Source organism: Pithys albifrons, chromosome 1 (assembly GCF_047495875.1).
Source record: "Pithys albifrons albifrons isolate INPA30051 chromosome 1, PitAlb_v1, whole genome shotgun sequence".
In the NCBI taxonomy this organism is placed as follows: domain Eukaryota; kingdom Metazoa; phylum Chordata; class Aves; order Passeriformes; family Thamnophilidae; genus Pithys; species Pithys albifrons.
Genome location: NC_092458.1, coordinates 73819705 through 73843054, shown reverse-complemented (window position 1 = coordinate 73843054; position 23350 = coordinate 73819705). Strand labels below are relative to the sequence as shown.

The 23350-nt window shown below is 40.2% G+C and overlaps 1 protein-coding gene across 1 annotated transcript in view; it reads right to left on the bottom strand.

Moving 5' to 3' along the window:
* Positions 1 to 19006, bottom strand: part of TRPC6 (transient receptor potential cation channel subfamily C member 6) — an 88959-nt gene extending 69953 nt beyond the window's left edge. The window contains exon 1 of the mRNA XM_071555230.1: positions 18659 to 19006. Coding sequence (XP_071411331.1) covers positions 18659 to 18801 — 143 coding nt within the window. The 5' untranslated portion in view covers positions 18802 to 19006. The remainder of the gene's footprint in view (positions 1 to 18658) is intronic.
* Positions 19007 to 23350: the final 4344 nt, after the last annotated feature.

Genomic DNA, 23350 nt, shown 5'->3' with positions numbered 1-23350 from the left:
TAATCAAGTAGCTGGGTTTTTTCCTGTAATCAGCAGTCCCTATTTTCAGTTTCTTGTTCTTCAACTATGCATGAAACATTGTGATTCTCCATTACTCAATGCTGACATGTTTAAATCATCTCAGGTAGCAAAAGGAAACCATCAGTGTTAAATTAATTCTCATTCTAATACTTCACAGTCAATAAAAACTCTTAGAAGATAAAAGTCCTACTGTTCATCTATGCCAAATCATCTATCAACCTCTATGCAAATCGACTCGTGTTTTTAACCCACTTAAATCTGCAAAAGTGACAAGTGCATTAAAGCCTTATAACATGCTTTACAAAATTCACATACAGAAACAGATTAGCTCAATATACGTATAATATTTCCATGACTAATCATCTTCTATCAAATCATATGAATACTGTTCACTAATGTTAAATGCTGGAACCAGATTTTTATGCCTTTCCAAATTTCTAACTCATACTATTATAAACTCAACTAAATTACTCATTAGTGTCCAAAAATACTACAGAAAACTTAGTGCTTCCAAATGTAATAAATCATACAAGAAAAATAAATATAAGCATAATTAAAATATTTGAGAAGCACAGAATGCCAGAATCATGTTTAGGTGGGTGATATTATACACAAACTAGAAAAATTGGATGAATTGTTTTAATATATTTAAAACTATATTTTTGTTTAAGGTCTGTACAATGAATACACTAACAATGTGAAACTAGAAAAAATACTTTTGTGGAAGCATAAGAGCAGTAAAATATTCAAATGGATTCCTTCCATTTCCTTTACTGTAACTGAAGCCTAAGTTCATAAAAGAAGTTCTGTGCTGTTCACCTTAGTTTCAATATAAACACATTAGGATTTAACCACAAGGTCAAGTGCTTTCTGAATCAGAGGGGACTTAAAAGGTTGAATATACATTTATGGGTATGCTTAACTAATTTACATTTTCATATTACTTCCACTTTTTCCTACAGCTTTTGTGTACAGATGGATTCAAAAGCTTACAGAACTGTGATTTAAGCACATTGAATCCCATTTGTTAAACACACTAATAATCACCAAGTGCCTCGTAGTCCTCTCATTTTTAAACTATTAACAATTCTTTCACACATTCCTGGTCACAAATTAGTAACTATTCTGCTTGAAGAGAGTCTCCATACTCAGAGACAGCCTCAGATGAGGCAGCAGCTTCTGTAACACTGCCTGCCCCTTTGCCAGGCCTCGGATTTCACGTCCCTGGACACAAATATCACTAGGCTGGTAGCTGTGATTAAGCAGAATGAAAAACTGGGCACGCCAGGAGGAGAACTATAGCACCCTCCATCTTAGCACTTGGATTATAAAGTACTCTTGCTTTTTTCAAACCAGATTCTGTGACATTCTGCTGGATTACTCCATTGCTGTACTTGCATGTTTAGTACATTTCTCTTTTAAGTTCACAAGCTCTGTCTTACATTTCAGTTCTCAGCCTCTTTAACACATGCTTATTTTTTGATTTTTAAGCATTCTTTAACTGCCTTCCTTGTTAATGTCATGGCCTACCACCAATAGCTGAGCTTTACAGAGCACTTTCTTTTTCTTGCCGTAAGAACTTGGTTTTGGCCACTGCAAAAAAAGTATAAAATTATGGGTAAGCATACACTGAAACAGAGGAATTAAAGCTGATTTCAGCCTTGCAAACAAGACCCACATGTGACAATGCTTGGTAGCTCTCACTTTTCCCTCCCGAACTGATATGCCCGACTAACAGAAAAATCCAAGAATCTTCTCTTCTTTAAGATCAAGCAGTAAATATCTGTGTCTTTAGCTCTGTATAGCCTTGTTTGAAAATGCCATACTCTGACTCAACTGCTTTGCTAATGTGTGCAATCACTTGCCAAGTGCCAGAGCACAGCATTAGATGTATTACTGCAGAAATAAAGGATGCTCTGGCACTGAGACTTTCTGCTTCAGACCTTCTGTAGACTTTTATTTAAAAGGTGTGATGCTAGGACATGGTGACTACCACTAAACTCATGCTCAAGCTGTCCAAGTCTCTAAACAACATCAACTGGCATTTAAAAGATACAAATGGGCATGTGGTGTCTAACATCACATTTCAAAAACCCCAAATAAAACAGTTGTATATGTACAACGTGGAAAATAACTCATTCTACATGCCACAAGACTGGCTACCTCAGCCATCTCTTCTATGTGGGCCAGAGACATGATTGTATCTTCTCCCTTTCCCCTGGATCTTTCAGTAAACCTGCTGAAGAGTATCCTGCCACCAGTATCATACATTTCCTTAGCTCAGAAGCAGCAAGGCCCTTCCATGTAATGGTCGAAGGAAAAGGAAATCCTGACTGCCTTTACACAACTAGTATCATGTAAGAACCGGCCACCATCAACTCACGGAACTCTTTGGCAGATGAGGAACATGAAATTATATTGACAGGGTAACACCAGCTTGCTCTAGCATTGCCAAGAGCTTTGTTGAGCTCTCACTGCCTTGATCATTTAATGACAAAGGGTAATTTCTTTTAATTTCATTTAATGCCATCTATTTTCAAAAAGGGGAAAAAAGGGAACATGTATGAGCATATGTATGAGGAACTCTCCTCCCTTCCTGGGAGTCAGGGCTGCAAGCGGGGCTGGCCCTCGGGGCCTTCCTATGGGAGGTGTTGTGTGGGGTGCTGATGTGTTGTGGTGAGGCTGGAAGTCAGTGCTGTGACCCCCCTGTAAAGGTGTTTGTTTAAAAGTACACGGACAAAATAAAAGAGACGTCATATCCCATTTTTTTCTATGATATATTATATATATGTCTATAAAAGGAAGAAAAACAAATACATATCACATAGTACAGTTTAATGAGCTCATCCTATACACTGACTGTATCAAAATCCAATCGGAATGCACCAATCCAGCAATTGCAGGGGGGGATTTAAGCACAGAGTGAAACTCTGAGCAGAATTCAGAGCAAAGTCACATGGTCACATTTTCTTCCTCTTCCTTGCATTCCTAGAGGTATGAATTACTTTTGGCACCAGTCAAGAGACAATTTTCACCATTACCTTTAGCACAGTATTTATTACACACTTGTAGTTCCAGGTGACAGGTTATGGTATCAGCAAAAAAAAGGTCAAAGAAACACAAAAATCATCTCCAACAGGAGAGATGGAGGTGATTAGAAAAAGAATGATAAAAGTAATGTAAAATGCTTAAGAAGACAACATTACTGCTTGCTGCTTCCTCTGCTACTTGCTCAGAGAAATGCTGCCAAAGGTAAGAAGCCGAAATACATTACTTTCACTTTGTTTTTACAAACCTTTATTAATTTTAGGTAGTCACGTTTTTTTAATTGCGTGTACTATAAACCAAGACTACTGGGCATCTTGTGAGAAAAACATGCACAAGATCCTCAGTAAAATTGTTCTTATCCCCCACAGTACAGAGTTTACAACACAACTGCATCAAGTTGCAAAGCATGAGACAGAAAACAATGTGGCAACTAAAATTGCTCTAATATTTCCACATGCAATGTAAGTAAAGATAGGAACGTGTAGAACAAAATGAAAAATTGGTTAATTGAATGAGAGGAAATACACCTGTATGGTTTATCCATATAAAACCTGTAGTGTATAACACAAACCAGTAAGCCTGTAACAGGCATATGGCAAAACAACATGCCCTTCAGCCAGCACTGAACTGGCACTCCAACGTAAGAATAAATTATGCTTTATTCAGATTATTCAGCTTCTGGGATCTACTCAGTCTCTACTTATTTCTTGAGAATCTGCCTATTAACATCAAATGTAGCTGAAATCTGAGATGCTGAGAACTGCAGATATGAAATATAAAATAACATAAATTCTGAGGTATAGTTCTCAAATTCATAGTTTTTCATGTTGAAATATTTTTCAGAGTCTTTTTTTATCTTATTTTTTAATAAATATATATTTCAAGATATTATTATCCTTTGTGTACCTCTCACTGATCTTAACCTGTAATGGGTGAAGGCTCTGAACTAAAGAAAACTGACAATAAAATAAGGATGGGAGAAAAATATAGATTTTAACATCATGGACCTTCAATGCTAAATACATGTCTCACGACTGAAGGAGAACTAGAATAATATGATAAGTTATGACTGGATGCAATTGTGGGTAAGAGGGACTGGATATGAAATGAAAGCAATGTAAACAATTGATTAGTATAATGACAACTGTCAACCTCAGGACTACTCAGAGTAGAGGAAAAAGTACTAAAGATCTTTTAAATGTGTGAAAAGAGCAATACCAAAACCTATTGGCATTGGCTAAGTGATTAGGGTCTAGTGACAGACAATCCCCTTCTGCAGAAGCAGCATGTATATAATCTGCTCAGCACCTGAGGAAGAATGGACAGCAAGTTGTTTCTGCTTTGCAAAAAAAGCAGAAGAGAGTGTAATGATACTTAGGACCATAATTAACCTACAGATATTTGTGTTTCCCATAACCCACATATGCAATAATATATCAAATGCAACTGAAAACAGGTAATGGGTAAGATTATTCTGGCAGTCATATTTGACTGATGCAGGAATTTAACACATTTACCCCTTTGTTCATTCATTATACTCTGTAGTGCAATGAAATGTGTCTATCACCTAATATGAATGTTGGTCTAACCATGTACTTCTAGAAAATTAAGATTTCACTGAAAAACTGTGCTTGTAACTCAAGCAATGATGAAATGCTGACACTAACTACCAACTCTGCTTTTTATCAACTTCAGAGACAATACTAGATCTAAACAAATTTTTCCTTAGATAAAATGAAGATTTGCACAATATACAGTGTTCATGTAAAAGAAACCATTTTCTTCCTCCTCTGTTTGTGGGGAAAAGAATGAAATATGCCTATCTATACTCTTCCTGCATCTATGTCAGGAATAAGCCATTTTTATTCCATAAATGAGATTAATTGCTAGGTAAATGGCAGACTCTATGCAATATGGTTAAATTTACCTTAAAACTGCTTTAAAAAAAGCAGTATTCGACAGAAAGAACAAGAATGGTGTTACCCAGAAGAAAACTAACAAGAATTAAAAAAAGATGAAACTGAATTCCATGAAAACAAGGAGGGAGCAGAGTTATTTCTGTACTATCTGTTGTAAAGTGAGTTGAAGAAATATGCTTTCTACACACACACACACATTCCAATAAAAATTGGGGCAATATAACTCCAGAATAAAGAAGAGCTCCTTCAGAGGAGCTTAGCATTTCAATGTGTGCTTACATAAAAGGGAAAACAATGTAAAACAAAAGGAATTACTTTGATTTACTTCTAATATCTGTAATTACTTGTTATTAAAAATTAATCACTTTATAAGAATAAAGAAACAATGATGATGTTTATTGTTCCCTGCTATGCACAAATAAAGTACTTGGTATCATGACCTCAGCGACAGTTTTAGTGAAAATAGAATTGGTGGCAAGTCACACGGGCAATTCCAGCAGGAAAAGATTATTTGTCTGATGTAATGGTGATTCCAATACACGGCACAATTTAAAAGAGAGATGTGATCACAAATAAAAGATATTAAATGAGACCTTTAACAGTTACTGTTACTTCATACTTGCAGAATATTTTCCTGTGATATTTTTAAAGTCTGAAGAGTTTAAAAAGCCCTGGCCTCCACTCAATACCATATCACCTTTGATCCCACAGAAGAAATCGATGACCTAGTCAGTAGAAGTCAGAAGAATGGTTCTGACTTGCTGATATTATTCTGGCAGGTAGCAGTTGTGGATTGAGATTTCTGTCCTTTCTGAGTTGAAGCAGGTTTTGCAACTTGGTCTTTGACATCCCACTACATAATTCACTATGGTGAAATAGAGACGTGAGAAATCTTCCTAAGGGGTATTTATTCAAACTAACATATAAGCACAGATTTTGGAGCACTGTCATTCAGATGCAATGGTAAATACCAACCAAAACCAGTTTTCACATAGCTCTACTTATTATCAAATTATATTGGTTTTGCAAAATTCTCCAGAGAAGAACTGTAATTTAATTAAAACTTTTAGTTAATTTAGTTTAATTAAAACTTTCTTTAGTTATATGGTATTAAGCGATAAAGAATGATGATTCTAAAATCCAGAGAATTCAGTGAATCAAAGCAGAATAACAATGCATAGCATTTGTTAGCATGAAATTGCACGCACACTAGTAGAGGTAAAACCAAAGCAACAGCTCTTTGGGTTGGAAGAAAAGTTTTCTAATGGAGAAATAAAGTAAACTAGGAAAAGATGAGAACCAAACTGGCCTTTTCATTTATTTGGTGGTGAATTTATGTTCTGAAAACCAAAAACTTTCATCAGGAATTCTTCTTGCTTGTCTCTCTGACATTACTTACCAGATTTTAACCAAATAGATGAAAATTAGTCAGAGAAGGGGAGGCTCTGTTACTTGAATCCAAACTTTCATACTGTACAGGAGAAGAAAGCATTCATACGGTTGCTTTGTAACTCAATGAAGTGTGTACCCCCTTGCATCAGCTCCAAAACAGCTATATTTTCCTAGTGGAGGGAGATAGAATTATAGTTTTGGTCACAATTGCTTTGTTTGGACTAGTCTCTTGAGAGAACATCAGCAGCCAAACACAAACAGATACACTCCGAATACTGCTGACTGCCAAGGGAGTCAAGTCACGTATGCACTGTGGGAAAGAGTTGAGCAGAGGGCTGAAACTGTCCTTTACACAGCCATTTGAGGGGGAATTCAGAAGCAGTTAATATTGAATTGACTCATGTCTGATTTATGGGGGCTTCAACAAGCCAAATGTAAACATTCTTATTTCAGACATATTGAAACACTTTTCATCAAAACATAAAGGGTGAATACTTCTGAGAACAGTGCTGTTAAGACTTATTTGGAAAAAAAATTGAAATAGTAATCTTTTTAAACCATGAAAAGAGATACAAAACCAATAACATTTTATGTGAACAGAAATTCCAAGCTTACTCAGCTTTCATTTTTACATAGGACTTGAGAAAATGGGAATACAGCCTTCATATTTATTCTTTATTGGAAAAATTAAATTGTTCCGCTTTGCCAAGCCTATAAGGCAACATCCCAGAAGGAGTGAAGGGGGAAAGAAAAAACCCAAACCACAAAATATGCACTTTCAAAGTTTTACTTAAAATTTTTGTTTACTTAGGAGTCGGGGTTTTTTCCTCGTGATCCTCTTGTAAGCATTATACTCTGGAGCAGCAGTAAGTGCAAAAGCAGTAAGTGCAGAAGTGTGAGGAACAGTAAGTCATGCTCTCAAGAAGACATAATGCCTGGGATATAAAGTTAGTCAACATATTATTTCTCTAGATGTTGCATATGGAAAGTGTCATGAAAATAGTTTCACTGTCTCTCCTCCACTCTGTGACACCCAGCTCCAATGCATGAGAAAATACAGCAGCTTCACCTGACTGCTTTTCTAGAAATTACCTTGAATTTTTGGGAACATGTTGATTGATGACTGCAAATAGGTGGAAAAAACCATCATTCTTATTTTGCACATCCCTAACTTTCTAAATTCCTTTTAAACATCCCAATGACATAATTTGGAGCACCTTGACTTTTTTTGTAAGGTATTTACCAGTCATAATTTGATATTTACTGCCTCTTACATTCTCAGAACTGGTATTTTACTATTCCATGCTCAGGACAAATGTTATAAGTGCAGCAATATGAGAAAAGGCCTAATGAGCTTCACAAAAACTTATGCTTATCTAGTACAAACAGGCTTACAATGTGATGACAAAGTTTCAATAATCTTGACTGCTTGCTGTCATCACATAGCAGAGCAGTGCAATCCCAGCAGATACAGAGGCAGAATCCCAACCCTGCAACCAACACCACAAGACACTCCATGCCCCTTTACAAGGAACAGAACTGCTCCTGAGTCTGGACGTGAGCTTGAAAAGATGGATGCAATTGAATTTTCTGGTGACATTCAGCACTACAACTTTTGTTCCCCACTTCATATCATAGAGAGAAGCCAGCTCTTACAGCTGTACTGTACCACTGCCCAGGGGTTGTCTAGCTGGAAATTATATATGGGGCAACATACCCTCTATCCCCCATTCCCCCTCTGTATCAATAGATTCAAAAGAACATTCCAGATACAGAAATTATTCAGAAACTATGTCTCACTCAGAAAAGACATTTTGCAGCTGCATCTGTCATGTAATTCTGATTCCCCAAAACTGCCCTCATGTCTCTAAATGAAACCCTTTGGTGTCTTTCAGGCCTGAGGAGAAAACATGCTACTCCAATGATCGGTAGCTGGCAGGATCCTTCCTTAAGCTCCATGGACAGTTACCAGCCACTTTGAAAAAAAACCACCTGTACACTTATAAATAGTTTATGAATGGAAGAAAATAATTTTGTATGAACATTCAGGTCACCAAGACATTGAAAATTAAGATTTTTAATCATTCCTGAGCAGAAAATGTTCCTGTTTTCTATGCAAACTTTATGCAGATTTTATGTAATTAATGTTTTAAAATTTTAAAGAATTGCATAGCAAAATCTTTCTTACAGTTGAGGTAAAGTCTCAACCTCAACTTGTACCAGCCTGCCTGCAGACTGCAGGACCATTAAATGAATGAAAGGTGATGTCAAGGCCTGTATGCAGGGAGTAAAAAGTCTTGTCATGGACAGAGGTTGAAAAGGGCACACAGATAACCAGCAGTGCTGCTACCAGCACCTTCTTCATTGATCCATGGAGTCATGTCACAAATCCTGCATGAAACTAGCTAATCCACAAAGGATATTCTTTCCCTTTAAGTCATTATCAATGCTTGCACTGGTAACTAGGGAAATTTCTGTGGTTTTTTAGAGTTGATGTAAAATCAGTAACACAGAAACCTCAGGTCATGAAAGATCCTCAGCTTCGTAAGATGAGAGGCATTAGCCTTGCTGTCTCTGTAAATCCCTGTCCAGATTATTTTTTTAAGTTTCTCTTCCTGTTAGGCATTAAACACTGTTGTTGATTCTGGGATGGAAGTGGCTGCGGGGTAAAAAATCCCAGCATATATTTTATATATCAATTTGTTAGGTAAGATCATTATTATTTTATCATACAAAGCATTGCTGAAATTTCACTGTCACATCATTTGCTGTTTACCTACCGATGTGTTCACATCAGATATTGCTAAATGATTTAAATCTCTAAAATACTTCTCTGAAGAAAAGTGAAGAATATTACCTTTTACAGCTTTGTACTATAGGCATCACTTATTCTGCAGAACTTCTGGAGATACTTCTATTGCTGACTTTTTTATTAGCAGTGCCCTACAAAATGTTTTAAGCAACACGGACTATATCTTCAGAAACATTAGTCCCTTTCTCTTCCTAATTTTTGGTTGGTTTATTCATTATTACATGTCAGTCCAAGATACTGCTACTCTTGCTCCACCATATCTACCATTTTGCTGTAACCCCTTAGTCCTCCCTGGCCAGCAAGAGGCTCTCACAGAGACTCAGCTTCATCAACATCCAAAGGACTTCAACAGTAATACAGACTACAGCCCAAGCTTTCCAGAGATTTTGGTGTTGTGCAGTTTGAAGATCCTCAAGTGAGATCACTATACAAAATATCCTTGCAAAGTCTTGTCCTGTGCCCACTACTTTAAAAGGAAGTCATATTAACTAAGTTTTGTAAGCACTATTGCACTCCAACTGCCTCTTTGTCAATGGTCGTTTCATTTTTTAGCTCTGATTTCTACACTTAAGGAGAGAGAGGAGAACAAAACCGTGTACTGTATGGGGAGAAGTAGAATTCTAAGGTTTGAGAAAGGTACAGGAAGAGCAGTCTTCAAAAACTGTCCTGAGAAATTAACAGGAAACTTGTTCTTAAAGGGAGACAAATAAGAGAATTTACAGAGAGAAAGAATCATTGCTGCTTTCCCACAGCTTGTCCTTTGCCTCTGTCAAGATAATTAGGTAAGTCACTCACCAGCAGAGCAAGATGATCCTATACAAAGCCTGAACCCTTGGAGCAACCACCCTAATCTTACATGACAGAGGAAAGCAAAACACAGGCAGTGGACATGGGGCAAGCAGATCCACAACCATACAGATTCATCCTTCAGGGCTAAGAGAGGTTTGAGAGTTCCCTGAACACAGGATTTCTCTTTGAATAAGCATTGGTATAATATTCATTTATATTAACTTTTAAAAACTCCTCTCCTGCATGTCTCCCAATAAAGCTTTATAACCTTTCAATCATTTCAAAATCTTTGCCCTTAATGTATTGGATCATTGTGGTTCTGCTGGAATTCACTATAAATTAATAAATCCAGAAGGAAAAAAACAGACGAAAAAAATCAATCATTGCATTGAAAAACAGAAGGGCAAATTCAATAATGAAAAAGAGTTGATTAGGAACAATTCTTGTACAAGTTTACTGTGATTTCTGAAAGAATTACTAAGGAAAAAATCAGCAATACAATGGTTCTGATCTCACACATATCATTAAACATGGTTAGAAACTCATGACTAAACATTGGCACATACTGCAAATGCTTAGGAAAAATCCAAAAAGCCAGTAATTTAACTAAAATCTGGATTGTCTATGGCACTAAGATATCTGTGTGGTGGGACTTGTAAGTTAAAACATATTTCTTTCACAAGTTCAGCTGTTCCGTGTGGGATGGATGCAGGAGCCCACTGCTAAGTAACCAGACATATCGGACACTGTCCCCAGCACAAGCCCCACTCACAAGTGGGCTTCTGTTACATGTGACTTCGCATGTGCATGGGCACATGGGGACGGGAAGGCACTTTCCCACACCCCAATTAGCATAGAAATGGTAATTGTGACATTCACAGCATGTGTTTCAATGGCACAGACCTCCCAAGTTTCATGATACCAGTTTCCAAAGCATCCTCCCACAAGCTGCACCTTAGTTAAAACCATTTCCTAGATTCACACTGGCAGTACCACTGTTACATTCTCCTGTCATGTGCCAGTTGCTTTAGAGGTGTTTGACTGATGCAATCCACGACTTAAGGCATTGCTGTTTAAGAACTGCTCTCTCTGCTGCCAAGCATCCAGCAGCTGGAAGGCTGACAGCTGGACTGTGTGCAACACGACTGTTTGGAACGCACTTCAGGAGCCTTACAAAAAGCTCCAAGTATTGTGTTATTACCACTTGGAAGGCCTGAGACATGTACACAGAATAGGACTAACAAAGTTTGCCAGTCTGACCTGGCTACCCATTATAAATAAGGGGAGAAAAATCACAGCTAGAAATCTGAAACATGTATGTGTATGTATGTGTGTGTATGGCCAGACTTCGCGAAGGAAGACTTAGGAAGGGCTCTCCCCACATGGGTGTGCCCTTCCAGCCTGTGCAGTGGATTTTTTAGGTGAGGCACAGCGTGCGCAGAACTGGCCCCACCATTTAAGTCCTAAGGTCCATCTGCCACAGCTGAGCGAGCTTGGACAGTGACAGTGAAGTCCTCAGGACTGTCACAGCACCCGGTACTAACCGGGGCTGACCCTGCTGAGCATCCAAGATCTGACAGGATGGGATGGGAGGGAGGCATTGAACTGCCAGGGGACGGTCCCCACTGAGACTGGAACTCAGAACCTTGGGATCAGAGTCCAAAGTGCTATCCATTACACCACAGTGAAACATGTAACCACCATCAAACATCTTACAGAAGAGAAAGAAAACATAAATCCCTCCTCAAAGATAAGGGAATCTTCCACTTTGAAAAGCTTCTAAGTAGTCAGACATCATTCCTAAAATCAGTCAATGTGTACAACAGCAGAAACCCAGTCTGAGCCAAGTGGAAAACCAACACAACCAAGTGTCCATGGGAACTAACACCAGTGCTGACACAAGACAATGTGAGGCAACAGACTGGCTCGTAGCCCACCTCTTCAGTCTGCTGGGCACACACCTATTTGCTGGTTAAGCTGATCAGCACAAAAATAAACGTTTGAGGAAACAAGATGGTTGTGGTTACCAAGTTTTTCCAATAACTCCTTGGTCTCAGGCTAGTTACTGTCCAGCTCCGAGTCAGTGACTGCCTTCTTGGACATGATAGGTCCCCGTGTGTTACAGTGAAATCAAGGTTCTCTCTTTTCAAAGTCACAATTCAACTGTACAGAAGTTTGCCATATTTGCAGCAAGTAGCCAGCATCTGATTGAAAATACATGAGGTCTTCTGTGCAACTCAGAGACTACAACCTGTCATGTGCACATCTACTGGGGTACCTCAGCTGGGCCAAGCGCAGGTCTGTTAAAACACCTACTTGTGCACAAGGTCAGGAGGAGCTGCTGCTGCTGTTGCTGCTGGGGCTCACATACAACTGAGTCAATTTGTAATACGAGTCTGCTGAGCACCTGGGCTATCAAGCATAGCTCTCATGACCTTCAAGAGACCAGGACTTAATTCAAGAGTATGAGGTGCCACTTGTAAGAGAGGCACTGTTTTGCTCAAGAGCTGCATGGTGAGCACGTGCTGCATCTAGGCCTGGAGTCCTCAGCACAAGAACAACATGTTAGAGTAGGTCCAGAGGAAGCCGCAATGATGATCAGTGGGCTGTAGCACGTGTTCCTAGACTTAGGATTGTTCAGCCTAGAGAAGGCCCCAGGAAGGCCTCACTAAGGCCTTCCAGTACTTAAAGGGGGCTTATAATAACAAGGGAGCATGACTTTTTACACATGCAGATAAGGATATGACAAGAGGAAATGGCTTTAAACTAAAACAGGAAAGTTTTAGATTAGCTGTTAGGAAGAAATTCTTTACTTAGAAGGTAGTGAGGCACTAGAACAGACTGGCCAGATGTGGATGCCCCATCCCTGATCTAGTGGGTGGCATCCCTGACAATGATATTGTCAGGCTGGAATCAAATGACCTTTAAGGTTACTTCCAACCCAAACCATTATGAATCTAGGATTTTGCAACAAAACACAAAGTTTTGTGTAATCTCTCAGGTCTGAATATTCTGCAAAATTGTTAATGCTGTAGCAGCACCAGACCTCCTGGTCTGTATTCTGTTTTCTGCATGTCAACAATGAACTTCTGGTTTATGATTCTTTTTTATATCTGCATATAGAAAGACCTTACAGATACTAAATATTTCTTATATTTCAGTTTTTAATCTCTTCACTAAGGTGAATACTGACATCAAAACCAGCATCTAATCAAGTTCTAAGGATGAAAAAGAACTTTAGTCATGTTCTTCTGAGCTGGCAGTGGACAAGGTTGATTTTTTTTTTTTAATTAATGACTTATAAAGGAGAACAGTATTATAACTAAGGGCAGTACTGAAGGAATGTTTGAGTGAAGAGGCGGGCATCACATCTGTTTCTTTGTGATTCACTTTTACTATTATTACTAATTGTCATTTTTTATTTCATCACTACAATTTCATGTTGAAAAAGAGGCCACTCTACAGCAAAGTTTTTACTCAGCAAATCCACATCCACAACACTGGCATTTAGTTCAGCTCAGTAACTTCTTTGAAACAAAAGGAAACTACATTCAACTCTTGCAGAAAACAAGCTATCCACACCTCCCACATAGCTCTGAGAACACACCAATAAATGATTATACTTGATATTACAGTTACTTAAGATTCTTGTAGTAAATCTCACATTTGGCTAGTGCTAAAGCTTGCTTTATTTTTTTCCCAGTACAATAGAGCCATGCTGACTATTGTCCTAATGGTATGAAAAACTGTAGTTGTATACAAATGGATATAGAAAATAAACTTAGATTTCAGTCATCTTCACATTATACTCCATAACTTACTTCACTAAAAATAGTATATTTCATTGTGTATGTGTCAGTGCTAAACAAATAACCATTCTACTGCAAGACAAAAATGTTAATCCAGTCCATAGAAAAATGCATGTAATTTAATTACCATTAAGCTTTTTGCCCACATTTAATTATCAAAACTTACATTTAAATACTGCTTATCAATGCAAATCCTTTAAGCCTCCTGTTGGGTAGACTCTCTGAGAGTATGTGCACAAGCATGTTGCACAAACTTGTATGTAAGACTCCTTGTATGCACTTTAAGTTTGAAGCCTTTTGCTATGTCATTGCCTTGCATTTCATCACAGCTTGAGGTATGAAACCAAGTTAAAAAGAATTTGATGAATATAGTTTAAGCCAAAATTTTGTTTTGCTCTAGTTCGTAGAGCTGGAAGGTCTAACACAGCTTGGTGACACAGACCCACCACACCAAGCCGCCTTTACTTGGGGATACCAACAGTTTGCAGGAATTCTTCATGTAGTCAGTTATTACAACCTTCGGCTTCTGTGGTGGTAAATGCTGCTGGGAAAGTGTTTCACAAAGAGCATGCTTGTTATTAACATTTACAGTGAAAAGTATGCTATATACATCCCACACATTTCTTAATCACTACTCCACCTTCTTCACACAAATTTAACAAATTACTTTTATTTTCATGGAAATCTTCCAGTTTTATAAAATTAGATCCCACAGGGAGGTGACTTTCATTTGTTTGGTAACTACGTAAGAGGTAGGGTATAAATAAACTGACTGATACATTCCAATGGCTCAAGCAAAACTGATAATGAAGTATTAGCATAAAAACTGTTCAGGTATTGCAGCTGACCAAAGACATTCACTGTTAAATCACTGAGTGTACGCAGTGAATACAAAAGTGCTTAACAACCAAATAAAAGAAATCCCACAAGCCTTCACCAGAAATTAACATACGTGGAGGAAAACAGCCTAATGGAAATAAAGATACCCTTAACATGAAAGTGAAGCATTGTCTTCTACATACTGGCAGGATATGCAGAGCAAACTAAAAGCTGGATTTTCTGGGGCTTGGTAATAATGATGCTGTTCTTTTACTCAAGACCTTGGGGACCACATTCAGTCATCCAGAATATGAGAGATTCAGACATTTTTTTTTTTCCAGTGCCCAGTATGAAGTAGATCCATCAAACCTAAATCATAGGAAAGTGTTCCATATGCTAGGCTATAAAAGGAAATTACCCACCTCTGTACCAATTCTTCTACCTTTTTGATCTCAGCAAAACTAGTGCCACATATTTTCAGAACACACAGCATCTCAGCAAAGAAACTGGCAATCTGAAACACAGCTGCTACATTGTACAGTACTCCCTGAAGAGATTATGCCTAATGAAGAGTCTGGAAGATAATTTTACAGGTCATTTCAAACAAGAGAGCTGAGACTAGAGATAAAAATTATGTTATGTCAATAGTAGAAACTGCTATATTGCAGGCAGGAAATAAACCATTAAACATATTATTTAATAAAGAATGGCTCTTACAGAATGTCCCATGTTTGATAATGCCGAGAAACACTTGATCGGAAAGTCACAAAAGCTGAGGAACAATCTATGCCTCAAGACAATTATGCATATCAGAACTCTTTTTGCCTCTGTTTTCATCTGATAATTTGTGTGCCTCACTTACTTTGCAACTGACATTTTAATATACAATTATCCCTCCTCATATATATAAGAAAACATTTATTTTTCACAATGCAAAATATTTCAAAGTATAAATAGCAATGTAACCAGATGTCTGACTGAATTAGTGTCTTCTCACTAGCTTAGTACACTGACAATCTGTTCTTCAATAACATTTTTTCAGCAAGGAAGTTTACATGCAAGTGCTATCACTTTCAAATCCCACTGCACATCAGCACTCAGATTTGGGGTTAGATGTTAAAAGGCACTTTCCATCCTGTTTTAAAACTCAAAACTGGGCTCTGTGCCAATGAAATACTTGCACAAGAGGGAAAACCCCCAACATATCCATATTTTAGCATTTGAGGAGTCAATCTTTTGACATGTATATCACAACATATTTTTGATACAGATATAAGAGAACTACTGGGAAGGAAGTATTTATGTACGTATAATTTCTAACACATAATTATTAAATTCTTTAAAAGTAAACCCATCTTCTGGAAATAATTTAATTACAAATTCTACAGACTCTCCAAATTGTGGTTTCCTTATCAAAGGGTCTGAATTAAAAAGAAAAGCAAAATTTCTCAGCACAAAATTCCATCAGAGTTCTGTTTTGCACCATACTACAAATAAAGGTAAAAGCCTTCTATCCACTGCTGCTAAAAGATGGTGTGACCCGACTTGGCACAGCAGAGCAGCTCCAGGTGCGTTCTTGGTCTTGTTTGCAACAAAGTAGCAGCTACCTTGGACACAGCAGAGCTGATCTCCAGAAAGAGGAGCTAAAAATACAGGAAATGGTTGCTTATAAATGGTTTGGTGCTTTATTATTATCCAGCCACTACATCACTTAATGGCAGTCATGAAACAACACATGAAAAACATGTTGTACAAAAAAAACCACACAGAGTCAGCCTTAGCACTAAACGCTGACAAAAGCTATTCCTTAGTATGACACTACTTTTCAAACATAGTCACATGCGATATTACACCAGTAAGCTTGTTACCCTCTCATAATGTTTAAAAGGAGGTACAACAGGTTTTTTTGGACATCAGCTATACTCTGCTTTTCTACATTAATCAAAACATCAGGAAATACCCATAATTTGAGGATTTAAAAAAATTGAGAAAAGTATTCTTACTGAATGTAGATGATAAAGAATAAAAAACCATATTTGTGGCCCATCTGATTATATTCTTGGCCATTGAAGGCCATTAGCAAAACGCATTACTTATGGCTGAAAAGACAGAACTGCAAAACATACCTCAAAAGTGATGTAGGTGGAATTTAGGCAGGAAAATTCAAAAATTGTGCTTGGTAATCACCATACCCTGAAGGAACCTATTCGCTCACTGCATTCATCGCTGCCAGCCAAGGAAGTCCTGGCAGTGGCTGCAGGTAGGCATTGCCTATGGATGTCTGGGAAGTGGCCCTTTTCCATATCCAGAGAAACCCCAAAGCACAGCCTCCCCACACCTAACACGTATGCAAAATACAAGCACTGCCTGCTAAAGCATCCTTTTCAGTAGTGATCATATAAATCTGAGAAGGGGCACATTTCTCAAATTTACACTCCCTACGCATATCAGATATCTTCAGTCGAAACACCTTCCATCACTGAGAGACTCCAGGGTCCTGGATCTACCTGTAACATAGAAGAGTGTTGGCATGATATAACTGGAGATAAATGCCTGTATTTAGTGCTACTCTTGTTTTATAGAGCAACATGATTAGCATGTAGACTTTCCTTATGGCTGCTGTGAGATGATGAGAGGTACTCTCCACATTGGGAGTGTGCTGGACCAAGAGCTGCTACCACAGGCAGCGAAAATAGCAGCACCCCACAGACTTCTAGATTTTGTCTGAAGAGAGGCTTTGAAACACTTAGGCAAGATCCATCCTTTCACAGCTACACAACCATTCTGAATAAGTACATGGCAAAGTAACTTCAGAATTGCCATATTAGTTCAAAGCTGAAGTCCACTAGTGAGAACCAATCTGAACTAACTATCATAAGGATTTTTTTCCTGAAAGAATTCATTAGCCAGTTGCATTCATGTATTTTGAGATTGGGGTGAAGTCCAGTGTGCAATACTGTTGTAGCTATATGAGTGTATGGAACTAGTGATCCACAAAGACACTTAGGAATAGCAATACAGCAGCAAATTCTGAAAACTCTGCTTGTTCTTAGCTGCGTTGATAAACATTCAAACACTGTGAGTGTTCCCAGTTTCATTGTGTTATTCCTTTCCTATACCCATCTAGTTGGCAAGTGGGTGGTAAGTTGCTTGAAGATAAAACAGCAAATATTAGGAGAGACTGATAATAGAAATGTACAAGTTAAGCAACAAAAAACAATTTGTACAAAAGAAAGTACACGTCTTCTGGTAATCATCTGAGATTTTTAAGACTCATCTTGCATTGCCTAATACCCATTTTCCCCCTCTGGGGGATAGCTCCTCTTCAGAAACATTAACCAGTGGTCATTATAGAAGTCATGCTGACAGCACATAACCACAAGGACACTGTCAACACCAAACGTCAACTGACCTGGATGTTAAAAAAACTGTGGGTCCTTGAACCTTGTAATTTATGCTTCTGTAATTTAGCTTTTATTGCATGTGTTTTATACCTTGCTTTAAGTGATAATTTCCTGCCGAAACTCACATAATGAAATTATGTGAAGCTACAGGTCTTTGACAACATGCAATAATAACAGGAAGATGGTATCACCCTCGTGCCTGCAACGTGTGCTCTCAGTGGGAGCAACTGATCGCAGGACTTAAAATTTCTGTAATTACATTAAAACTGACAGTACCTAATGAGTTAATGCACAACCGACGTATCTCGCCCCTTTCCACAGCTGAACCCAAGCAACCCTTCGCATCCCTTACCCCGGGGCAGGCACCGCGGGCTGCGCAGAGGAGACAGGTGCCAGCTGGGCACGGAGGTGTCACGGCTGCTCCTCCGCCTTTCCCAAACACAACCACCCCGCTCCTCCACCGGAGAAGGCGAGGGAAGCTAACAGGTCCCCCCACTGCGGCTGCCTACGAGCGGGTCCCGCGGGCTCTGCCCCCGCCCGCCAGCCCCTGTCCCGCCGCCGCTCCCCATTCCCGCGGGAGGCAGCGCAGAGCTCCGAGCCCGCGCAAGGGCACAGGCAGGGACCGCCGGGTCCGGCGGGACTCACACGGGGTAGAAGGCGTAGGGCGGCAGGGCGCTCTCCTCGCACGGCTCCGCGTCCAGCAGCAGGTAGTCCTGGCTATCGTTCCGCCGGGTCCCAGGCGCCGGGGAGCTGCTCCTCCGCGGGCCATAGGGCTGCGCCTGGCTCATGTTGCCCCGCGGCCGCTCCCCCGGGGCTCCGCACGGCTCAGCGGGCCGGGGATCCTCTCGCAGCTCCGCGTCCCCCGGCGGCGGGTGGGCAGCGCGGCGGACCCGCTGCCTCTGCGCCCCGGCTCCGAAGGGGTTATCCCGGCCGGTGCCGCCGCCGCTGCTCGGGAGCCGCCGCCCGCGCCGGAGGCGACGCGCAGCGCGAAGCTGCAGCAGCAAAGTTTGCGGCGCGGCAGCTGGCGCGGCTGTTCCCGGCCGGCGGGAAGGGGCGGGAGGTGGGAGGGTGGCGGGCTCCGCTCGCCTCCCCGGGGGCGCTCGGTGCCCCCTCCGCGCCGCCCCCGCCGGCTGCCGGCCGCCCCTGCCCAGCGCGGCCGCAGTGCCCCGGCACGGCGGGGACGACGCCGCACCTGTCCCGGAGCGCTGCCCCACACAGGGGACATGTCCCACGGACCGCCTCGGCGGGGACAGTGCCAGCCTCTCGCCGCTCTCCTGCAGCGCGGCCCCCGGTGGTCCACAATGAATCCCGCCGAACTCCCTTGGGGAACTCGGCAGGACGAGAGGTCGCTCCGCGGCTGGGGAACATGAACTCTCGGCTTCATTGGGGCTTGGCAATTCAAGCTGCGCGGTGCTTGTGCTCTCGTGTTAAGTGGGTTAGGGAGAGCATAAGTGAAAATTAGTGCTAATCCAGTAAACGCAGAAAATCTGCAACTTTAAGGCTTCCATAGAAATTGGAAAATGTCCCTGGAAATTTCATTTCCTTTTCAAGCTCTTTACTTCTTTCTTTGATCTCTGAAACATCCTCTTACAAACGCCATTCACCTGTTTCAAAGAGCCAGATTTTAATCACCTCTAATAATTCTAATAATTTCAGATTAGTGCAGGGACAAAATGTATTTAGTAAAATAAATCAAAAAAGCCCAACAAACCCAAAAGTTTTCCATAATAACACTTAAGCAAAACAGTCCACTTGTATTTCTCAATTCTGCTTCACTGGTAGCACTTTGTTTGATGATATTTACTTAGATAAATCATAATACTGGAAATATACTAACATAATTACAGCTTTACTAGGAGGAAATGAAGAAAGAACATATGACCTATAGGCATCTTTCACATTACACATAATACTTGCTATTTCATGAGGGAATATTTAGAGTTAAATGTTGTAAATGTACAGTTAAAAGATTAGTGCACCCAAATAAAATTACTCCCTCATTCCTGGCCATGTTCACATATTGAAATTCTTGCCAGTGTTTATGTTGGAACAGCACACAGCCCTTTAGGCGTGCACACCTTCCCCTGATTTGGTGGTGTGTTGAGGAAATAACTGGACAAACCCCAGAATGGTCATTTGCAGAGCAGGCTTACAGTGCCAGTGTGTTCCAACAGCCCTTGCCAGACCATGCCTGAGCCACTGAGGCTTGTTTCACCTACTGAACAGCAAGAGGAGATACGTAAAGAGATCCACAGCTCCTTTATGAGTTCTTTAGAGGAGGTTCAGAAATACCTGCAGTCAAATTTCTGAAATTTCTTTTGTCCTCCTAGTTATGACTCTTAAAATTACTCTCTAATGGGTTTTAGAAATCTTACTTTCTTTGCAAATCATTTTTTTCTGTTAAAGAATGTTTTATTTTAAATGGGACGTTTAGTACCAATGATACCGTGTGTGTTTTATAGTTCTCGTGCTGATTCTTACTTCATATTTCTATAAAAACAGATATTACAAAGTTATATGCAGTCTTTGCATTTGAGAAATATGTTGTTGATAATATCTCACGTTTTTATTGTAAGAAAATTGTTTGCCAGTAACAGAATACTCTGTGATGGGAGGAACTTTAATGTGTTCCACTGCTCTTGTGCATAACCATTTAATTTCACTTGTTCTACTCTATTATGAGGATACAGTGCTTCTTCACTTAGTACTTTTTGTATATTCCCCAAATATTTGAAGTTATTTTTTATTTCTCTATTTCATTTCAACTACTGTATTTGATATCAGACTGATGTTTCAAATCTTTTTTTCCAGTTACCTCTTCCCCCCCTTCCCTCTGTTCTTTTTTTGCTCCCCCTCTGGAATATTTGCTTCTTTCTTTAAGCTATTACCATCCTACTTTGTTGATGGATTGTCAGATCCTTTGATTTCAGAGCCTGCACAGTAACTTTCTCTCTTATTCTACTGCTTCCTTCAATCTCATGCTTACTGTTTGAGTGCCCTGAGGATTATTTCTATCTTTCCTATGATACTTGTGCTTGTCTCTCAGCTTCCAGGTGACATTTCTCATTTTCTCAATTGCTACCTTTCCTAGATCCCAAACCTTCCTTGGTCTTCATTCATATTTCAGCTTCATAAGATCTGATATTCCTAGAGGCACTCTTACTTTCTTACTGATCCCAAACCTTTCACAAACCCTGAAGCCACAGTCGTAAGTTGCAGTGATAACACAGCTGTGTGATTTTTCAGATAAACTGGGCAGATCAAGTCATAGGAACATAAAATGTTCAGCACCCTTGAAAGAGAAAAAGATGCTGAGCTGAAATTCTGAATCTTTTCAACCTGGTGTATATTTTTAAAAGGTCTCTGTCAACATACTGTAGCAACTTTCTTGTCTCCATTGTCTGTTTAAAGGATGAAAACACTCAGCACTGTGGGAGTGGGACAGACTTCTACTAGACATCGAATAAACACAGGTTTTCTGAAGTCTGAGTCAAAAGATGATGGGAAATGTGGCTAAAGGTGATGTGTCCTCTTTTACTTTCAGTCCTTTTGATACATTTGTCTGGTTCCAGGATATAGGAGTGAACTTGCATTCATTTCCTTTTTCAAGTAATAGTCTGGGGATGGTGATCCATTCTGTAACTACCTGAAAGCTAGTGAGGTTATAGAGAATTAATTTTGATGCCAGGATGCTGGGATGAGAAAGCAAGGAGTGGGCCTTCTTTCAGTGAAAAGTAAAGAGATTCCGATCAGAGAGTATTACTTTAACTATTCATTATCACTCTTGCAGGTCTTTCTAACACCAAAATGAAATTTATATATTACTCTAGCTTTGCTCATGCCTTGGTATTTCTGTTGCAAAGATGAACATATGCTGTTTTTAAATGAATTAGCCATTATTAATATTTATGAAGTATTTTGTTAGACATTTAAATTGCAAATTCAATTACAGGGAAATTGATGTCCTGGAAAAAGTTACCAGATCTTCACTGCAGTATTTCTCATCATCATGGCCAGGCTTCACGAACGAAGATTTGAGAAGGGCACTACCCACGCTTGCTGCAAGCATGCTGGTGGCTAAAAAGGCCGATACGGGATAGGCAGGTCCGGTCACAAAAGGCACAACGGAACGTCTCCCTAGGTGACATTGGCAAGGAACGGTTCTTTCTGCGTTGCCTTTTCTCCTCAAGACTGACTCTCTGTGCATTCTCAAAGGAAGCAGCAGCATCGTGAATGGTGTGTCTCCATGAATCCCGACTGGAGGCCAGAGTGGACCATTGGTGGCAGTCAATATGGCCAAGGCTGAGGTGTTGTTTCAGGGAGTCCTTGTATCTCTTCTTCGGGGCTCCTCTCTTGTGGCAGCCGGTGGCGAGTTCACCATAGAGCACAATCTTTGGAAGGCGGTGATCCTCCATACTGGAGATGTGCCCTGCCCAGCGCAGCTGCGTTCTCATCAGCATGGCCTCAATACTGCTGACCCCTGCCTGTTCAAGAACAGACACATTGGTCACGTAATCAGACCAGTGGATGTTTAGGATTGAACGGAGGCAGCGCTGATGGAAGCGTTTGAGAAGCTGCAGGTGGTGGCGGTAGATGACCCAGGATTCAGACCCATATAAAAGAGTAGACAGTACAATGGCACTGTAGACACTAATCTTTGTACTTTTCTTCGGGTCTTTATTGGACCAGACTCTTTTATGGAGTTTTCCGAAGGCTCTGTATGCCTTTGCTAGCCTGTTGTCTATCTCTTTGTCAATCTTACCGTCTGAGGAAATGATACTTCCCAGATAGGTGAACTGCTGGACTGACTTAAGCTCTGAATTGCCTATGGTGATGTGAGGATGATGGAAGACTTCTTGAGGTGCAGCTTGGTAGAGAACTTCCGTCTTCTTCAGGCTGACTTCCAGGCCAAAAAGCTCAGCAGCCTCTGCAAAGCAGGATGTGAAGCGCTGCAGAGCTGCTTCTGTGTGAGCAACGAGGGCGGCATCATCAGCAAAAAGCAGCTCACGGACAAGGTGATTCAGGGTCTTGGTGTGGGCCTTCAGTCGCCTTAGGGTGAAGAGGCTTCCATCGGTACGATATCGGATGTAGATGCTGTTTTCTTCATCGAGGTCTGCTGTGGCTCTTTGGAGCATCATGCTGAAGAAGATTGTGAATAGAGTTGGTGCAAGAACGCAACCTTGTTTCACACCATTGGTTATTGGAAAGGGCTCAGAGAGCGCATCTCCATATCTGACTTGTCCATGCTGATCCTCATGTAGCAGGATGATCATTTTGAGGAACTTGGGGGGACATCCTAAACGTTCCAAGATCTGCCACAGGCCTTTTCTGCTCACA